General features: G+C 39.9%; 1 protein-coding gene and 1 long non-coding RNA gene across 2 annotated transcripts in view; both read right to left on the bottom strand.

Annotated features, from left to right (window-relative positions):
- Positions 1-6,205: 6,205 nt before the first annotated feature.
- LOC9662593 lies at positions 6,206-6,606 on the bottom strand. Its single transcript, XR_002990429.1, has 3 exons — positions 6,535-6,606; positions 6,367-6,475; positions 6,206-6,291 (listed from the first exon to the last, which is right to left on the bottom strand). It is a non-coding gene; the product is annotated as an uncharacterized LOC9662593 (long non-coding RNA).
- Positions 6,607-8,175: 1,569 nt separating this feature from the next.
- LOC9642052 (dynein heavy chain 6, axonemal) overlaps positions 8,176-15,154 on the bottom strand; it is a gene marked incomplete at its 5' end in the record, with an annotated part of 8,245 nt that continues 1,266 nt past the window's right edge. Inside the window, 17 exon segments of the mRNA XM_024660592.1 lie at positions 8,176-8,411; positions 8,466-8,670; positions 8,715-8,999; positions 9,044-9,504; positions 9,558-9,858; positions 9,911-11,719; positions 11,773-11,925; positions 11,979-12,194; positions 12,244-12,462; positions 12,516-12,776; positions 12,827-13,168; positions 13,218-13,621; positions 13,668-13,974; positions 14,021-14,281; positions 14,335-14,586; positions 14,640-14,894; positions 14,956-15,154. Of these exon segments, the coding sequence (XP_024516360.1) occupies positions 8,176-8,411; positions 8,466-8,670; positions 8,715-8,999; positions 9,044-9,504; positions 9,558-9,858; positions 9,911-11,719; positions 11,773-11,925; positions 11,979-12,194; positions 12,244-12,462; positions 12,516-12,776; positions 12,827-13,168; positions 13,218-13,621; positions 13,668-13,974; positions 14,021-14,281; positions 14,335-14,586; positions 14,640-14,894; positions 14,956-15,154 (6,166 nt within the window).

Raw genomic sequence — 15,154 nt, 5'->3', positions numbered from 1 at the left:
GTAAACTATATATATATACACACACACACTCATCTAAACACACACACACACACACTCATCTAAACACACACACACACACACTCATCTAAACTACAATCATCTTTTAAATTTTAAAAAATATAAACATTATAATAAAGTTTATCTTTTCATCATTTCAGACTGAAATTTTGGAATTGCATGATACTAAGTCAAAGATGTTAGGTTAATGTGTTATATTTTCTTTTCAAAACTTTTAATATTTTACATATTTATCTTTGATATTCCCTTTTTGCCCAATATTTATAGTTATGCATTTTGAGAGTAGTATTTAAAATTAGAAGTATTCTATTATTTATCATAAACTTATTTTTGTCTATATTTTTATATAGAGAGAATGCTAATCTGAAATAAGATTATTATCTCTCTATATTTATGTATATATATATTTAAAAGTAGGGCTTTATAACACTGTTATGAATGCTGGAATTTTATTATGATAAATGAATGGTTATGGTTTACTTTATACTGGGGTAGAGTAGGGTTTGATAATATATAATTTTTCTCTATGTTAGAATTAAATATATCATAAAATTCCTGAATAGTATATAGATAGGTTTAATATAATTAAATTGTAGTTGTTTTTCATGTATAAAAATTATGTAGGATTAAGTGTTAGAAACTTTGATAATATATGATAATATATATATATGTTAGCCATTTTAAAACTCAATATATTTAATTTTATTTATGTTTTTTTAAAATAACAATAAGATTACTGATAAAAAATTATTTTACACAAGATTTATAATCATAATTATAATTTTTAACATAATAATAATTATAAGATATATAGTTAAACATAATATAATATTTATATTAAAAATCCCTTCTACAATTGACTCTATCAGCAACACACATCATTACATAATAAATAAAACTCATAACATTGTATCTTCAATCTTTTATAAGTGGAATTACTCATTATGAGATCCCACTCTTAAAGATGGGTTCAATACAAATGGTTGTATGAGTGAAAATCCAGAAACTTAATATTTTGTGAGAGGAAGAAGCTAAAGCTTTAAAAGATCATATATGTATATAGATGCTCATAGTGGCAGTGGTAGTGATTATTATTTTGTATTCTACTCTATATGACCTACCATATTTGGTATGATCTATATCATAGACTCAGTTTTAGAAATAAAAAATTAGTCTATGTACTAAAATTGAAATTATATTATTAAGCTAGATGCATATTATAATATTTATATTAAATTATTGATAATTTTAGTGATAATAATATAATACTGTATTAAAATTATACATTAGTGATAATATAATATTTTAATATTTAAAATTATTTATTAATTCACATATTTATATGTAACAAAAATTTTATTTATTAAATCTATTCTGTAGCAATGTTTGCCAATACTTAGTTAATTTAAACAGTTTTTAACTAATTACATTATTACAAATTGTTTTAATCATTCATCAACTTCTACACAACATTAGTTTTGAAAGCTCCAGCTTGGCTTATACTTAGAAACTTGATACCACACACAACAAATTATAAAACAATAGTAGAAAGAAATAAAACATACTTTTTGTTTTCTCACACATTTTTTCTTTTAAGTGTCAAGACCAACTATAATTTTTTGGTATCTCTGTAGCTCTCGAGCTTGCAACGAATCTTCAGATTGTACATCTTTGATCAAATAGAGTCCATTACGGTTGAAAAAACAGTATAATCATCATCTTGTAGCGCAGCCAGCTTACATGCAGGCATATCTACAATTTCATTAGCATCATCAAATGCAACCGCCTATATATGTCCAGTGCTGTCCAGAATACACAAGTGTAGTGCATATTTGAAGTGAATATCTCCAGAATCAGTGTCACAAGAGTTGCATTGCCACATACTTTCCGAAACCTGAGTAACCTTCTTGCCACATTGGCTCCCATTGACAACCTTCACGCATGCTGGGTAATAGAAGTCACCAGTCTGGAATTCTTTCACTGACACAATAACATGAAAAATAGCAGAGAACTTGGAAACCTTCAGGTTGATAGACAACATCTCAGATACTGTCTTTGTACCAGAAATCACTTCTTTAGAAGAAGAGTTGGTCACATGGACAAATATGGTTGTGTTGTAGCTAGCAACCATCCATTCACACAGCCATGAGACATCTTCTAATTCAGGATCAACTAAAAGGGTAGAGCCACCTGTGACTGAAATAGACTTGCCATTGTAATCTGAAATCCAGCTGCCCTTCAGGCATACAGTAGGCTTCTGCCCTCGTCCAGGTTTCTCCTCGATTTCTGAACCTTCATCTTCGGCCTTTGAATCCCACAGACATGTCTATACTGTGGCCTGATTCATCACTCAAAGAAAGCATCCTCCTTCTCATGAATGCTCCAGAATCCTTAGGAGAAATGTTTGTCCATTCCACATTACACCACCAATCACGTCTATAAATGTCTCTTGGCCGAGCTTAGAAGCATCTAAAACACTCATTCTATTAAGAACAACATTTGGAATACGTAGATCGTCCTCTACACACTTGATCTCCATAGTCTTGCTTGCTTTTATCTCCCAATTTGATTTATATGGTGTATATGCTGGTTTAGAGTGTTGTATACCACTGTTCCCTGAAAATATATAGACACTGCCTTGCTCAATCTCATGAAAGATGCTTTGCATTCATGCCAAACCCAACAATATGTATTTTGGAACTTTATGCATCGGCAACAGCAACTGACATAACACACCCAGCTGTGCCTGTTTCAAAGAATACAAGTTTCCCTTTGTGTCTCACCTTGGCATGAAAAGACCATCGGTAGCAGTGGCCCCTGATGTTCTTATATGGCATCTCAGCTTCTTAGAACTCTGTCCCTTAACATGAAACAGAGAAAAAAAATTAAAAATGTTATATACATACATAATGTAATTAGTTACAAACAATTTGTAACTAAATAACTAATTTGTAATGTATTTAGACAAAACTAACATTAGTAGTCGTAGTGCTTTACATTTGTGTTTATTTTTTATAAAAGAAATATCAGAAGACAAATCTGGGAGTGTCATATATATTTCAGTTCTTGGCTTTTCGTTTATATTGTTTCTTTATATTAACAAAGAAATATTCAAGCATGAGATTTCATAGGTGGTTATGTTAAAGGTTTTGAATATGAAAGTGTGGGAAAGCTTACTTGATTGTAAGAAGAAGTTCAGCCTTTTCTATATCATGATTTTTAAATACATATTCTGTAATTACATTAACCTTGAAGGATATGCACTCTAGTGTTCATTGGATCACCAATGAAAGGCACATTGATATTGTAAACATCTATCACTTTGGCTTCAGTTCTGTCATCTTGGACCATTACACAACTTTGCAATCTCTAGAGACAGACCAGATATTCTTCTGGCTGCTTGCTGAGCAGAACATTAAGTTGTAGTTATCTGCGCAAGTAGAGTATGTCATAATCCATGAGTTTTTTTCACGAACGTGCCTCAACAATCCACACACAGCAGGCCTGTATATTTGATTGGAGTATATGAAGCAGTGTGATCCATGCAATGCAATTATACACATCTCTTTCCAGGTATGTAATACATTAGTGGGAGAATTAGGAATGTTTGTAAACAGCTGATTTACAAACCTTCTGATGTTGAAAGGTTAGGAATATATTCAATGGAATCGTTGCCCCCATCAATGAAAGTTCCCATGTAAGTCAATGCTTGAAGTGCCTAAAAAAAGATAAACAAATCACAAACTTTAATGAGCATATCACCTCAAGTGCTGGGTTCTTTCAAATGTTCCCCTGCAAAGATCTAGTGCATTGTTCTAGACTCTAACAATTTCTGCATAAAAGCTTCATCAGAAATCAAAGAGTAAAGGCACAGATGTAAAGGCAAAGGTTTATTTTTTTTAAGGAATGTCAAAGTTCCTTTGTTCCATACAGTTGATCAACAAAATGCGAAGGTATAGCTACTTGGAACGTGTCTTGTCCAAGGTGAAGCTGGGTGATGTGTTCCTTTATAGGTCCTGCATATTTACATATTTTACATATTGCTTCATCTTTAGAAGTTTGTTGCAATCTTGATCCGCAGCATAATGAACAAACTGTGTGTATAAAAACTGGACAGAGCTTATCTACTTCAAAGTATCCAGGTATCTGCAAAACAACGTGTATTTAATATGGGCTTGTTTCATTTCCTTTCGCACTTACCCCTGTGCATTCCCTTGCAATATTCCGAAAAAGTCCCAGCTACGCTGGGAGCATAGTGCATTGTATACATTGTACATTGTATACATAGAATATTGCATTCCCTTGCAATATTCCGAAAAACAGTGTCAAGGAACTATTTTGGCATCATCTATTATACATGAAACAATGCTCATGCCTGTGACATTTGCTCTCTTGAATAACCGTCTCCTTGTAAATTAATGAAACATCTTGTTGGTGGAGTTCCAGAAAAACATTCATTCATCAACTCTTTGAATAATTCCATTATGTTGCCATGGAATTTGAGCTGTCATCATATAGATTATTGTCAGGGATCCACATGCTATATTGAACTTACTATATCATATCAGACTCGTTGATGTTATCTGTTATTGTGAGTTGACCACTGTTGTAGCCTATATCATTGATACTCACTACAACACCTTCAACAGAACCTACAGAGTCTCGGCCTCTACATGACTCCACAAAGTTTGCAATGCTGATAGTTGGTACAGACAGACGAAATTGTGGCACTATAAGCTATTACCTAAAAGCTTACGTTTTCTTCCTAGCATAATAGATGCTCATCATTGTGGTGGGTCAATAAAAAGAGGAGATGCACTGGGCCTGGGTTGGAACTCAAGTCATCATGTTGTTTCGCATTTCTCTAGCATGACTCCACATTCAAATATATATAGCCACAGATACCACCTACTCACAAATAAACTGGAGATAACCATAAAGGAAGTGCATAGAAAGAAAAATAGGCAGCTAGCCTCTTCCCACTCTTTCATGCACTGTGGTCCATGCACTGTGTGCGAGTGGAATCCCGAATGGGACAGCCTTTTGCCCGATGAGCAGGCCAGGCTCAAGGCTCGGCAGGGCGTGAAATACGTTTGCCTCGATGGCTTACAGGTGCTCAACTCCGAGCTAGCAAGCAAAAAAATTTAGCAGAAGCAGCGAGCGAGTAAGGAGTGACGAAGAACCAAACAAATAAGACAAATACATTATCAGAGATGAAACTCTAGAACCGGTTGCCAAGGACGGTGTCACCATTGGCGAAGTTTGCATACGTGGGAACATGGTGTTCAAGGGATACTTGAACAATCCAGACTCTGGGGACTTGGCAGTTTGGCATCCCAATGGATACATCAAGATCAAGGATCGAGCCAAGGATATTATCATTTCTGGAGGGGAGAACATTAGCAGCCTGGAAGTGGAGAGCATCTTGTACAGGTAAAAGGAGAGTTTTTCCTTCTTTGTTTCTTGTTAAAGTTTGCTTCTTTTTCATCCAGGCATCCAGCAGTGTTGGAAGCTGCTGTGGTGGCGCAGCCAGATGAGCAGTGGTCCATGTGCGTTTGTGTCCCTCAAGCACGGCGTGAGAAGCAACAAGGAGGAGATACTCTTGTTGTATCGACAGCATTTACCGAAGTTCATGGTGCCAAAGAGCATCGTCATTCTCACAGCCTTGGACAAAACTGCGACTGGCAAGATCCAAAAACAGGTGCTGTGCAGCAAAGCAAGAGCTCTTGGCAGTGTCAAGTAAATCAGCAAGCTTTACAAGCCAACTATTGAACTTGTAAAGCTTGAAATCGTTCATGGCCTGGAAAATCCCCAATCTAGCTTGGCAATTTTAAATCGGTCAGCTACTGTCCGTCCGTTGTAATGTACTGGAATGAAAAATAAATAAATAACATGCAAGAACCAAGAATGCAATTCATCTACCTCAAACAGTAGCTTTGTCTTATCGGCTGTCACTCTTGCATATCCAAATGCCGACCTTCGAATCAAGCTCCATGAACTAAACTGTCGACAAAAAAAATAGAAAAGGTAGAATATCAATACCATATAAAGAGCTTGAATATAGGAAACAAAGCTGCAAGCTTACATTATGAGGGAAGTCATCCAAGGTGAATTCAGCCATGCCAACCACGGTGTGAACTGGAGCTGAGTAAATTGTAGTGTCAAAGAAATCGACGCCCGCTAAATCCTTGATCGGGTGCTGCAGGCAGCGCCCTGAAACACAGCACAAGTTCGCAGGTAATTGTGAACATGCCCCCACACTGCTAAATCAACCTGTGCAAAAAAAAAAAGAAAAAAGAAAAAAGACAGTTTCATTCTAGTTTTCCCTTTGAAGAGCTCGTGTTTTACCTTGTTTCTCAAGAGCAATGGTTCCACAGCTGCTACAAATTTCGGATCCACACCTGGTAAAGTTTAGAAATAAATCCCCCGCAGTTGAGTGGAGTACATAGGTCGATGACTGAAAGAAAAATAGCACACATGAGTTTACAGAATGAAAATGTGAATAAAAACAGTTACCCTGTGAAAACTATCCATGGTGTACTGAATGTGCCGACAGATTCAAGGTCAGATTTCATCCAAGCGTACTGTAGAAGAAGGTTTCGTTGAAGGAAAGATGAAAAGAATAAGAATGCATACTTGTTTGCTGGTCGAGCTCCAGTCGTGTTCTGTAGAGATGACTGTGAAATGCATGGGGCCAATAGCCATGGAGCCGTGGAGCTGTGGCTGTCCCGAGGAGAAGTACAGGGACGAATTTTTTTTTTTTTCTCTTGGTTCCAGCCTCGAGCACCTGGCACAAACAGGAACTTTAAGCCTCGAAAGAGAATAGCAAAAAGCAACAGAGTGAAAAACCTTGATTCTAGTCGTGGTTCCAGCCTCGAGAACCTGGAACAAATAGGGGCTTGAGAGTCTCGAAAAAAGACTGTCATTTTTCCGGCGCATGGCCATTGACAACGGTTTGCTGAGCTTTTCAATCGGTAGAAGCTTCAGATCTTCACGTACAGCTGACTGTAGCTCTGAGGTGCTCTGCAATGAAGACCGCATCAAACACACACACACACAGAGACAGAGAGAGAGAGAGAGAGAGAGAGAGAGAGAGAGAGAGAGAGTACCTTCCCACAAGCGATGATCGACGCTCTCTCCTCGTGCTCACGCGCCCTAAAAGACAATTAAAAGTTTTTATGATCCCAAAAGTCACGACCCCCCATTGTTTAATCTCAGCCGTTAGATTTTGGCATATGCCCAGAATAAGTGACGCCAGCATATGCTATTATTATACCGGCTCTTTCGTTTAAATATATGAGTTTGATGATGATGATGATATATATTGCCTTTACCAACATAATGTTTAGCCATCAAAATGTTAGTTTCTTGTACTGTAGAACTTCCAATCTAAAAAAATAAACACTGCCATCTCAATCTAATGCTGCTATCAAACTGCCATCTGTATGCACTTTCTTCCTTGTGTTATTTGTCTTTCCAACTTACATGTGTCTTCTCCTTGCGACCACCAGTCAGAAGTTCCATTTGGCAAGGGGCATCTTTGCCACATCAAATGTCTCTTGCTATAACAAGAGCAACTAATGCATGATTCTTTTTGCCAGGCTTAGGAGTGTGGGATACGTCTAGCAGCTATGGCGAGTACGCTGACGGGGATGGTGGGGATGGTGGGCATGGTGGTGATGGTGGCGATGGAGGGGGTGCAGTGGCTGCAGTGGCTGTGGCGGCTGTGGTGGCTTCTACAAATAAGCTTGAGGTTCGAGCCTCGATAGTAGTATGCTGACAACAATCATCCTTCCAGCTCAACACTGGAGGGACGGTGGAAACTACCCTAGCTAGAGTAAAGTAGGGGCGGGGGGAATTCCCAGAGGTGAGCTCTATCTCCATCCTCCAATAGGATGTTCTCATTGCATATTTTGATGTGCTTGCAATCATGCAAAAAAAATTGTATAGTCATCTAAATATAGAGAATGAAGATCCAAAGACAGTTCCTTTAAAGCAAAGGCATAGAACAAAGCTTTGAACACTTGTTCTATGTTAGGAAAACTTGTTTCTATCTCCCAGGATTAAATCAGGGTCCTCAAAGACCAATCCCTAGCCAATTCGCAACGCTTAAGCACCTGAACCCTCAATTAGGTTGAAAAATAATATATTGGCTGACTAATCTCCCAATAGGCACAGGCCTGCAATTCCTTGCAACACCCAGTAGTCTGGATTTGTTTCTGGGCTTATTCTTAAGCTTATGTTGAGAATGTAATTCGAGGATGCACCAGTGGTCGTCAGCACTCCTGCCCTTACATGTGTTTTATAAAGTGGACATTGATACTCATCCGCTGGGGGCTTGTAGTTAACAACAGGAATAAAATGAACCACTGGTAATTTGGAGTGCATTTTTCCTACATTCAAAAACATCGAGTAGTAAATAAGAAAAAAGAAAAAGGCAAGAATACCTGGCAATGCCTCCGTTAGCCACCTGTGCTTTCTATCCCACCTTGCTCCATCCAAAAACAAGCCGCTTATGTACACCCCATCCTCTGGAGGAACGTCAACCTCATCCAAATCTTCCATTGTCATCACTTTGAAGCCAAAATTAAGGGTATCGATTGGTATCTGATACTTCCTTGCATGCGTTTGCAATGCTCCCGTCATAAAGCCCTGAGCTCAGTAGATAAGATTTATTACATTAATTTAGTAAATACCTGAGGGAAGAAGAAGCCTGGTAACCAGAAGCATTTAGGGGTTCCTTCTTTTATCCAAGTTGACATAAACTCCATGCGCTTATGAAAATCGATAATCCATGATGACAGTGGCTTCAGGGACGGATAAGCGACGGCTTGCCATAGTGCCGGAACTTGATTATTGAGAAAATTGTTGAACATGCTCTCAAGCTCCGCAGACATAACAACTAAACCTTTGATGGCCCGTTGTAGCTCCAAGAGTGTGAAGGTAATAACCTTCAGCAATTTATTAAAACGCTCCGATTCCTGCATAGTCATTAATTCTTTGGTAACTATACTAACTCACATACCTGAGTTAAAACAATGGCCAGTGACGTAAGCTGGCCATCTAGTCCAAGGACAAGCGCTGGGGACTCTGGGTCTAGTTTCAAGGGTCCTGGAAGCTTTTCTGCTATGGCCATTGCAAGTTCTGATACAATCTCGTCAGGTGTTTTCCCCCCTGCTGCGACAGCAGTCGTCCTCGGCTGAATGCCTAAAACTGTGTTAAAAACCTTCGACGTTTCTTGCAATTGAAATGTGAGATTCGCATTTTCATGCATGCCAAACACATCTGGCCCCTCTGTCGCTGGGAGCCTTTTAATGTATTCTACATAGAAGGTGTACATTCCTTCGGGTGGTGACATGTACGTCCTCGATGGTGTGAAGGCGTATTCATCAGATAAAACAGCGGGGTCATAGTAACGCCTGAGAGTGCTCAATAAGCATCTTCTATCCAAATCATCAGTAACACGTCCTCCATAGGTGATTTCGCCTGCAAATCCCAAATCTCTTAGCACGTTTATCCTTTAATATGTCACTGATCACCTGTTACATATAAAAGAGCTGGCCACGGGATTTCTTCTTGCTCCTCCAGAAACATATGCAATGTTTGCATTGCACACTCTAGGTCGCTGCTGTTGAAGTCGTATTTAACATTCCAGCCCAAAGGCCCAAACTTCCTTCGCTCTTGTATGACCGCGTGAAAGAAAGCGATCGAAAACACGAGCTTTTTCCACGGCCCTCTCTTTGTACAGTTTTCAATATAATCTTCTGGAATATTTGCATAAGATTGTAGAAGGTTTGCTCTGACTCCTTTGGGAGGTTCGTTTGTGATCTTGATGCCGTTCTGGTATACAGCTTGGCATTAACTATATAAAGTCAAAAGGAAAAAGGTGTACCTGAAGGACTGGAACTGGAAAGTATTTGCTCGGAAGAGATGTCAGCCACAGCCGAAATTCTGGATGTATTTCTTCTCTCTCGGGAATAAATTTCTCTACCAGCCTCTCTAGTGTGGTCATCCACGAGCTTGCCAGATGACAGTTTTGCAAACACACCCAGTCTCCTGCTTTTCTTGATTTTGCCATAAGCATCTCCGCAATCGGACCCTGCCCTTGTCCCAAGGATATCATATGTAGACGTTCTCCTGGCTTTTTGTCAACTTTCTCTGCAAATCTTTGGAGCATTCCTGTTGGATCAGCTCCAGTAGACAGAATGAATATGACTGGAGTTGTGTTGGTGGAATCCTTGAAGACTTCTTCAAGTTGCAAAGGACTACTTCCAATAAATGACGGACCAAGCTTCAGCCTGATGTAGTTCTCAACTGCGTATACAACTTTCTCTTCCCTCAGTGTCTTCATCAGAAGCAAACGGTGGAATGGCAGAATTCTGTCGTCCAGATGGGACGGGAAAGGCGTGTTGTGGGGCTCGGGTACCTTGAGAAAAGCCTTCCATTCTAACATTTGGTCAGCCATTGCCTTTGTAACCCCTGCAAAATAGTCTTTAAAAGTATCTTCTAGTGCACAAACATCGTTCCACATTTTTTCACTCAGAATGTCTGGAGCTGGATTTGGTGGCTTCATTTTTGGCAGGCTCGAGGCTCCTCTCAGGAAAAAGCTCCATTCTGGTGGACTGATTTCTCCTTCATATCTTAATATGGAAGTGCAGATGAGAAAAGAAAACGTCACCTTGTGTTCCTCAAAAAGTCCTCTACTCACGTTAGCATAAAGGAATTCCGTGATGAACTTGATTAGGATACCCAGGCGGATGTCCAGCTCGTCCGCCTTCTCGCTGATATCAATACATCGATTAAAGAGCTGAGAAAAGAAAGATAGGGAATACTGGTACATCGAATCAATCAGTGCGAGGTCCGAAATCACAAAATAGAGTATGGAACCTCGCTTTGCAACCACACGGTACAGTTCACGAGCAGCAGTGATTTCTTTCTCTGTGATTTCAGCTTGTTTAACACGCTTCTGGATCACAGCAGATGTTACTTTCGAGGTGTTGAGCGTGTTGATAAGCACTTCATCGTCTAGAATGTTTCCCTCACTCTCTTTGAGAAGTTTCAAAATTTTGTCTTCCAAGTCTTTCAGCTGCTTCTTATCACTACTTATACTCACCACTAAACGGTCATTTTGCTCTTCTAAATCTGCTCTTTCCTTTCTCACCACATCACCAAGAAGCTGATCCTCCAGCCCCTTCATTGTAACAGTAAAATTCACTAGCGTCACCTTAATACATATGTCAGGCATGTAATGTGGATTTGACATTTTTGTTGTCATATACAATTTAAAATTAGGATCATAGTCAACGTCAGTATCCCCAAGCCTTATGAGGAACCTTCCTTTCTTCTCAAATATCTGCTTCTGAAGAATCGGTTCTAGAGATGGATCGATGGTGTCACCAAGATCCTCTAGAAGAACCGGGTTGCCAATCCTGATGCTACTCTCTAGTGTTCGTAGAAGATTTGGATCGTTGAGTCTCAAAACGCGTAGGCCATTTTTGGATTCCATGGCTTTTACCCAGTTATTTGCTTGTCCCTGTGGGTCAATCATCAGAGGCCATCTTTTTCCACGAGTAACCAGAATTCCATTATCAACGGACACATCATCTGTAGGAAGGCCCCATATACTCCATTCTCTCACTTCAACAGGTGTTGACAATATCGCTCTGAGTGAGCAAATCTCGGAGACTGGAATTTGGTCCCCCTGGTTCGTTAACAGAGTTCAAACATAAGAAAGGAATAAAACTCAAAACAAACCTGTAGCCTTGCCACCCACTGATTTACAAGGGCCTCTCTGTAGACCCCAGAGAATGCACCATAGTAGGAGATACAAGCGGCACAGATGAAAACGTCTCCAACAAACAAGATTCTCTTCGTGGCAATGTCATCCGCAGTTTCCCTCCACCTCACCTGACAAAAAAGTTAAATAGAAGACAAAGATAGGGGAAGTCTCAAAAGTTTACCGATTCATCTGCCAAAGCGGAAGTCAATTTCCCTGCTCTGACGAGACGGTTTTCTGTGAGTGCAGCTTGATCTTGTAGGGCTTTCTGCTCAGCTTCCGTGTTTTGTAGATTCTTTTTGAGAACTTCCACTTGTGCTTCCACATCCGCGAGTTGCTTCTGCTTGGAGGCAAGCTTCTCAGCCGCTATTTTTAAAGCTTCTTCCGCTTTCCTCAGTGTCTATGATGAATGGTAAATTAGTATGAACAGTTAAAATTCCAGATTGTACCTCTTTTTTTGGAGCGACCACTTTTGCGACTTTGGCGTATACATCCATTGCACGAACCCACATGCAAAGACTTGTTGCTGCCGCGCTTTGTTTTTGCACAATTTCCGGTAAAAAATTGGGATCCTCTATGTATCTAACAAGCTTTTTTTGTATTAGAGGTGTAATCGCGTCTTTGTCATACTCTATAAGCCTTTTAATAAACTGAACGTCACTCATGACCTGCAGCAATTGTCCACCTAAAAAATAAGAGGTCATGCATATGTTAAACGAACCTTTTTTGAAGTGTCCCAATCAGGCTTCTCTCCAAGCAAAACACAAACTCCTTCCATTGTGAGAAGCACTAAAGGTGGTGGCTTGGTAAATGATTTTATTTCCGTTATGTCATTCTTGTTTAGAGAATTCAGTGCTTGAACAGCTGCGTTAAGAGCCGGCATAGCAGCATCCAGGTCCTTCTGGGCATCATCTTTGATTAGCTGAGTTGCCTCTGCTTGAGACTTGACATCAGCTTCTTCTGTTTGAACAACTTCTTTCACCTAACGGAAACAGAAAATGAATTACGGAAAAAAAAACTATAAATTTTAACCTTTTGTGCACTTTCTTGATCGCGAGCGACTTGAGCAAGTAGCTTTGCGGTTGCCTCTGCTTTCTCGGCAAGGATTGGCTGCAGCTTATTTAAATCAATTTTCATGCCATCAATAAGCTCATTAGTCTCTTTGAGCTTGTATAGGCCATTATTGAATCGATCTTCAGCTACATATGATTCTTGCCGCTTGTCAGCTAAAAGTTGTATGTAGAGATTAACACAATCCAGATACGACTTCGGTGTAATATAATACTTTCTGCGAAGCTCCTGGTAAAACTTGTCTGCGGCATTGGAGACTGATATATGAATCTCTACGCAAATTTTGGCAACCTTGGCCCTAATCTGAGTAAAAACTATCAATATAGAAAGGTTTAACATTATTATTTGATACCTCGTCTGAAGACAGATCAACAGGAGCCAAAAAATGTTGACTAACGGACAATAATGCTTCTTCGGGCCACTCGTTGAACCAGTCGATGGTGCAGCAATTGATTAGCGAAGGAAACTGACGGCATCTTGCTCTGAAGGCGTCACCAATAGGACTCATGCATAGCACAACGTGAAGGTTATCCCTTGTGCGGTTTATAAAAGAAGAATATAGGACGTCTTTCGTCTCTGGCAGTCCCAGTTTGCTCACATGCTCACGCATATCTGCTGATATCCGGTCCTTTTCGTCCGAAGCATATAATCCAGGAACCTCTCCAGAATTAAGCAGATTGTTTATATCCTCGACAAACCCCTCATTAACTATTTGTGTGTCGGTGAACAAGAATACGGCTGAGTTGCCTTCGACACCTGAAGGATGAGGCTGAATTATCACTCCTGAAGGACTAACTCTTACCTGTAAGCTTATAGAGCTTCTTGAGATCCTCCCTAAAATCATTCATGTTGTATCCCTTTTTAAGTTCAATCTGAAAGCACTTAAATTCCGCAAGAAATGCTGCAAACCGTGTAAGGCTCTGCTTCCCAGAACCTCCAACACCCACAAGCATAGCGTTTCCTCGAGGTTGCCTTAGTATCCTAGCAATGCGGGAGACATGCTCAATGGCATCCTTAAAAAATACTAGCCTCATGATGTTCGTTGTGGTCATATTGTAGTCCTCCAGATAATCCTTGAAAAGGAGTCCAAGTTTTGGTGGATCTTGAACCTACGATAGATATTCGTTATCTTACTGTCAATTTTATAGTGCTTACCAGCTCATATCTACGATCCTCAGGTGCAACCCCTGGCCTTATGTAATCTCCATACATCAAAGTCTTATCCTCAAAAACTTCTTGGTGCGTCGCATTTTCTTCAAGGCTTCTCTTCATGAGATCATGGAGCATCTGTGTAAAATAGCTTCTGTCCTCTGCATTGATAAGCCGATCGTGAAACACTCGCATGCACTCATGCACCCACAGGCCACGAAGAGCTTTTTTTGTGTTACAATCGCCAGGCTTAACCATCAGGATGCCCTGCAAAGTCAGACGCTTGTTATATCCAAGGCAGTATTTCCCCAGGACTGCACCTGAAAAACCTTTGACACATCGCGAAGGTTGAAAGTGTAGTGGGACTTCGCGGGTGTTGGAAGAAGTTCTTGGCTCATTCGGACATAAACTTCGATTGTGCACTCTACTATCGGCTTCTGATATTGCTTGCATTCTGCAGAGAAGAGCTGCAAGAATCCACCTAAAATGGCACCAAAGATGGTGCGTAAAGCAGTCTCTGAGGGAGGTTGAACACATAACATTGTAAAGTGCCTGAAGTATCTAGGCGTAACCTGCAAGGGAGGGCTCAGATGGAAAATAACATAAAGGACTTTTTATAACTCACTTCGTTCCTTCCACCTCCTGGGGGTGCACATGCAGAGACTAAAGTCATATCCTCAATGTCCTTCCAAAATAACTGCAGCCGGTCATAAAATCCTTTAAAGTCAAGGAACTGCCGGAGAAGCTCAATGGGAGGTTGAGCTCCATAGCGTTCCTTCGCTGGCATGTTAACATCATCAACAAAGCAAACAATTTTTTTCCCGACCGGTGCTCCATATCGCGTTTTCCGCTTTTTTTCTAGTTTACTTTCAATAGCTTCCTACAGGAAAAACCAAGGTTGAGGACAGTCATAACTAATGAAAGGAAGAAAATGTGCCTGCCTGGGTAGCAATACTCGTTGTCTGAGCACTGAAGTTAAGAACTATCGACACACAGTTTTTGTTTTCACGTAACCTATTCAAAAGGTCGTAAATAATAGCACTCTTTCCTGCTCCAGAGACGCCCTGAAACAACACTGCTCGATCTACCTCCAAATTTACTTCCATCAAAAAGCCCATCCTCGTGCTGTCTTGAGTAGGC

Source organism: Selaginella moellendorffii, unplaced genomic scaffold (assembly GCF_000143415.4).
Source record: "Selaginella moellendorffii unplaced genomic scaffold, v1.0 SELMOscaffold_76, whole genome shotgun sequence".
In the NCBI taxonomy this organism is placed as follows: domain Eukaryota; kingdom Viridiplantae; phylum Streptophyta; class Lycopodiopsida; order Selaginellales; family Selaginellaceae; genus Selaginella; species Selaginella moellendorffii.
Note: the sequence above shows the minus strand (reverse complement) of the source record. Positions and strands in the feature narration are given on the sequence as shown.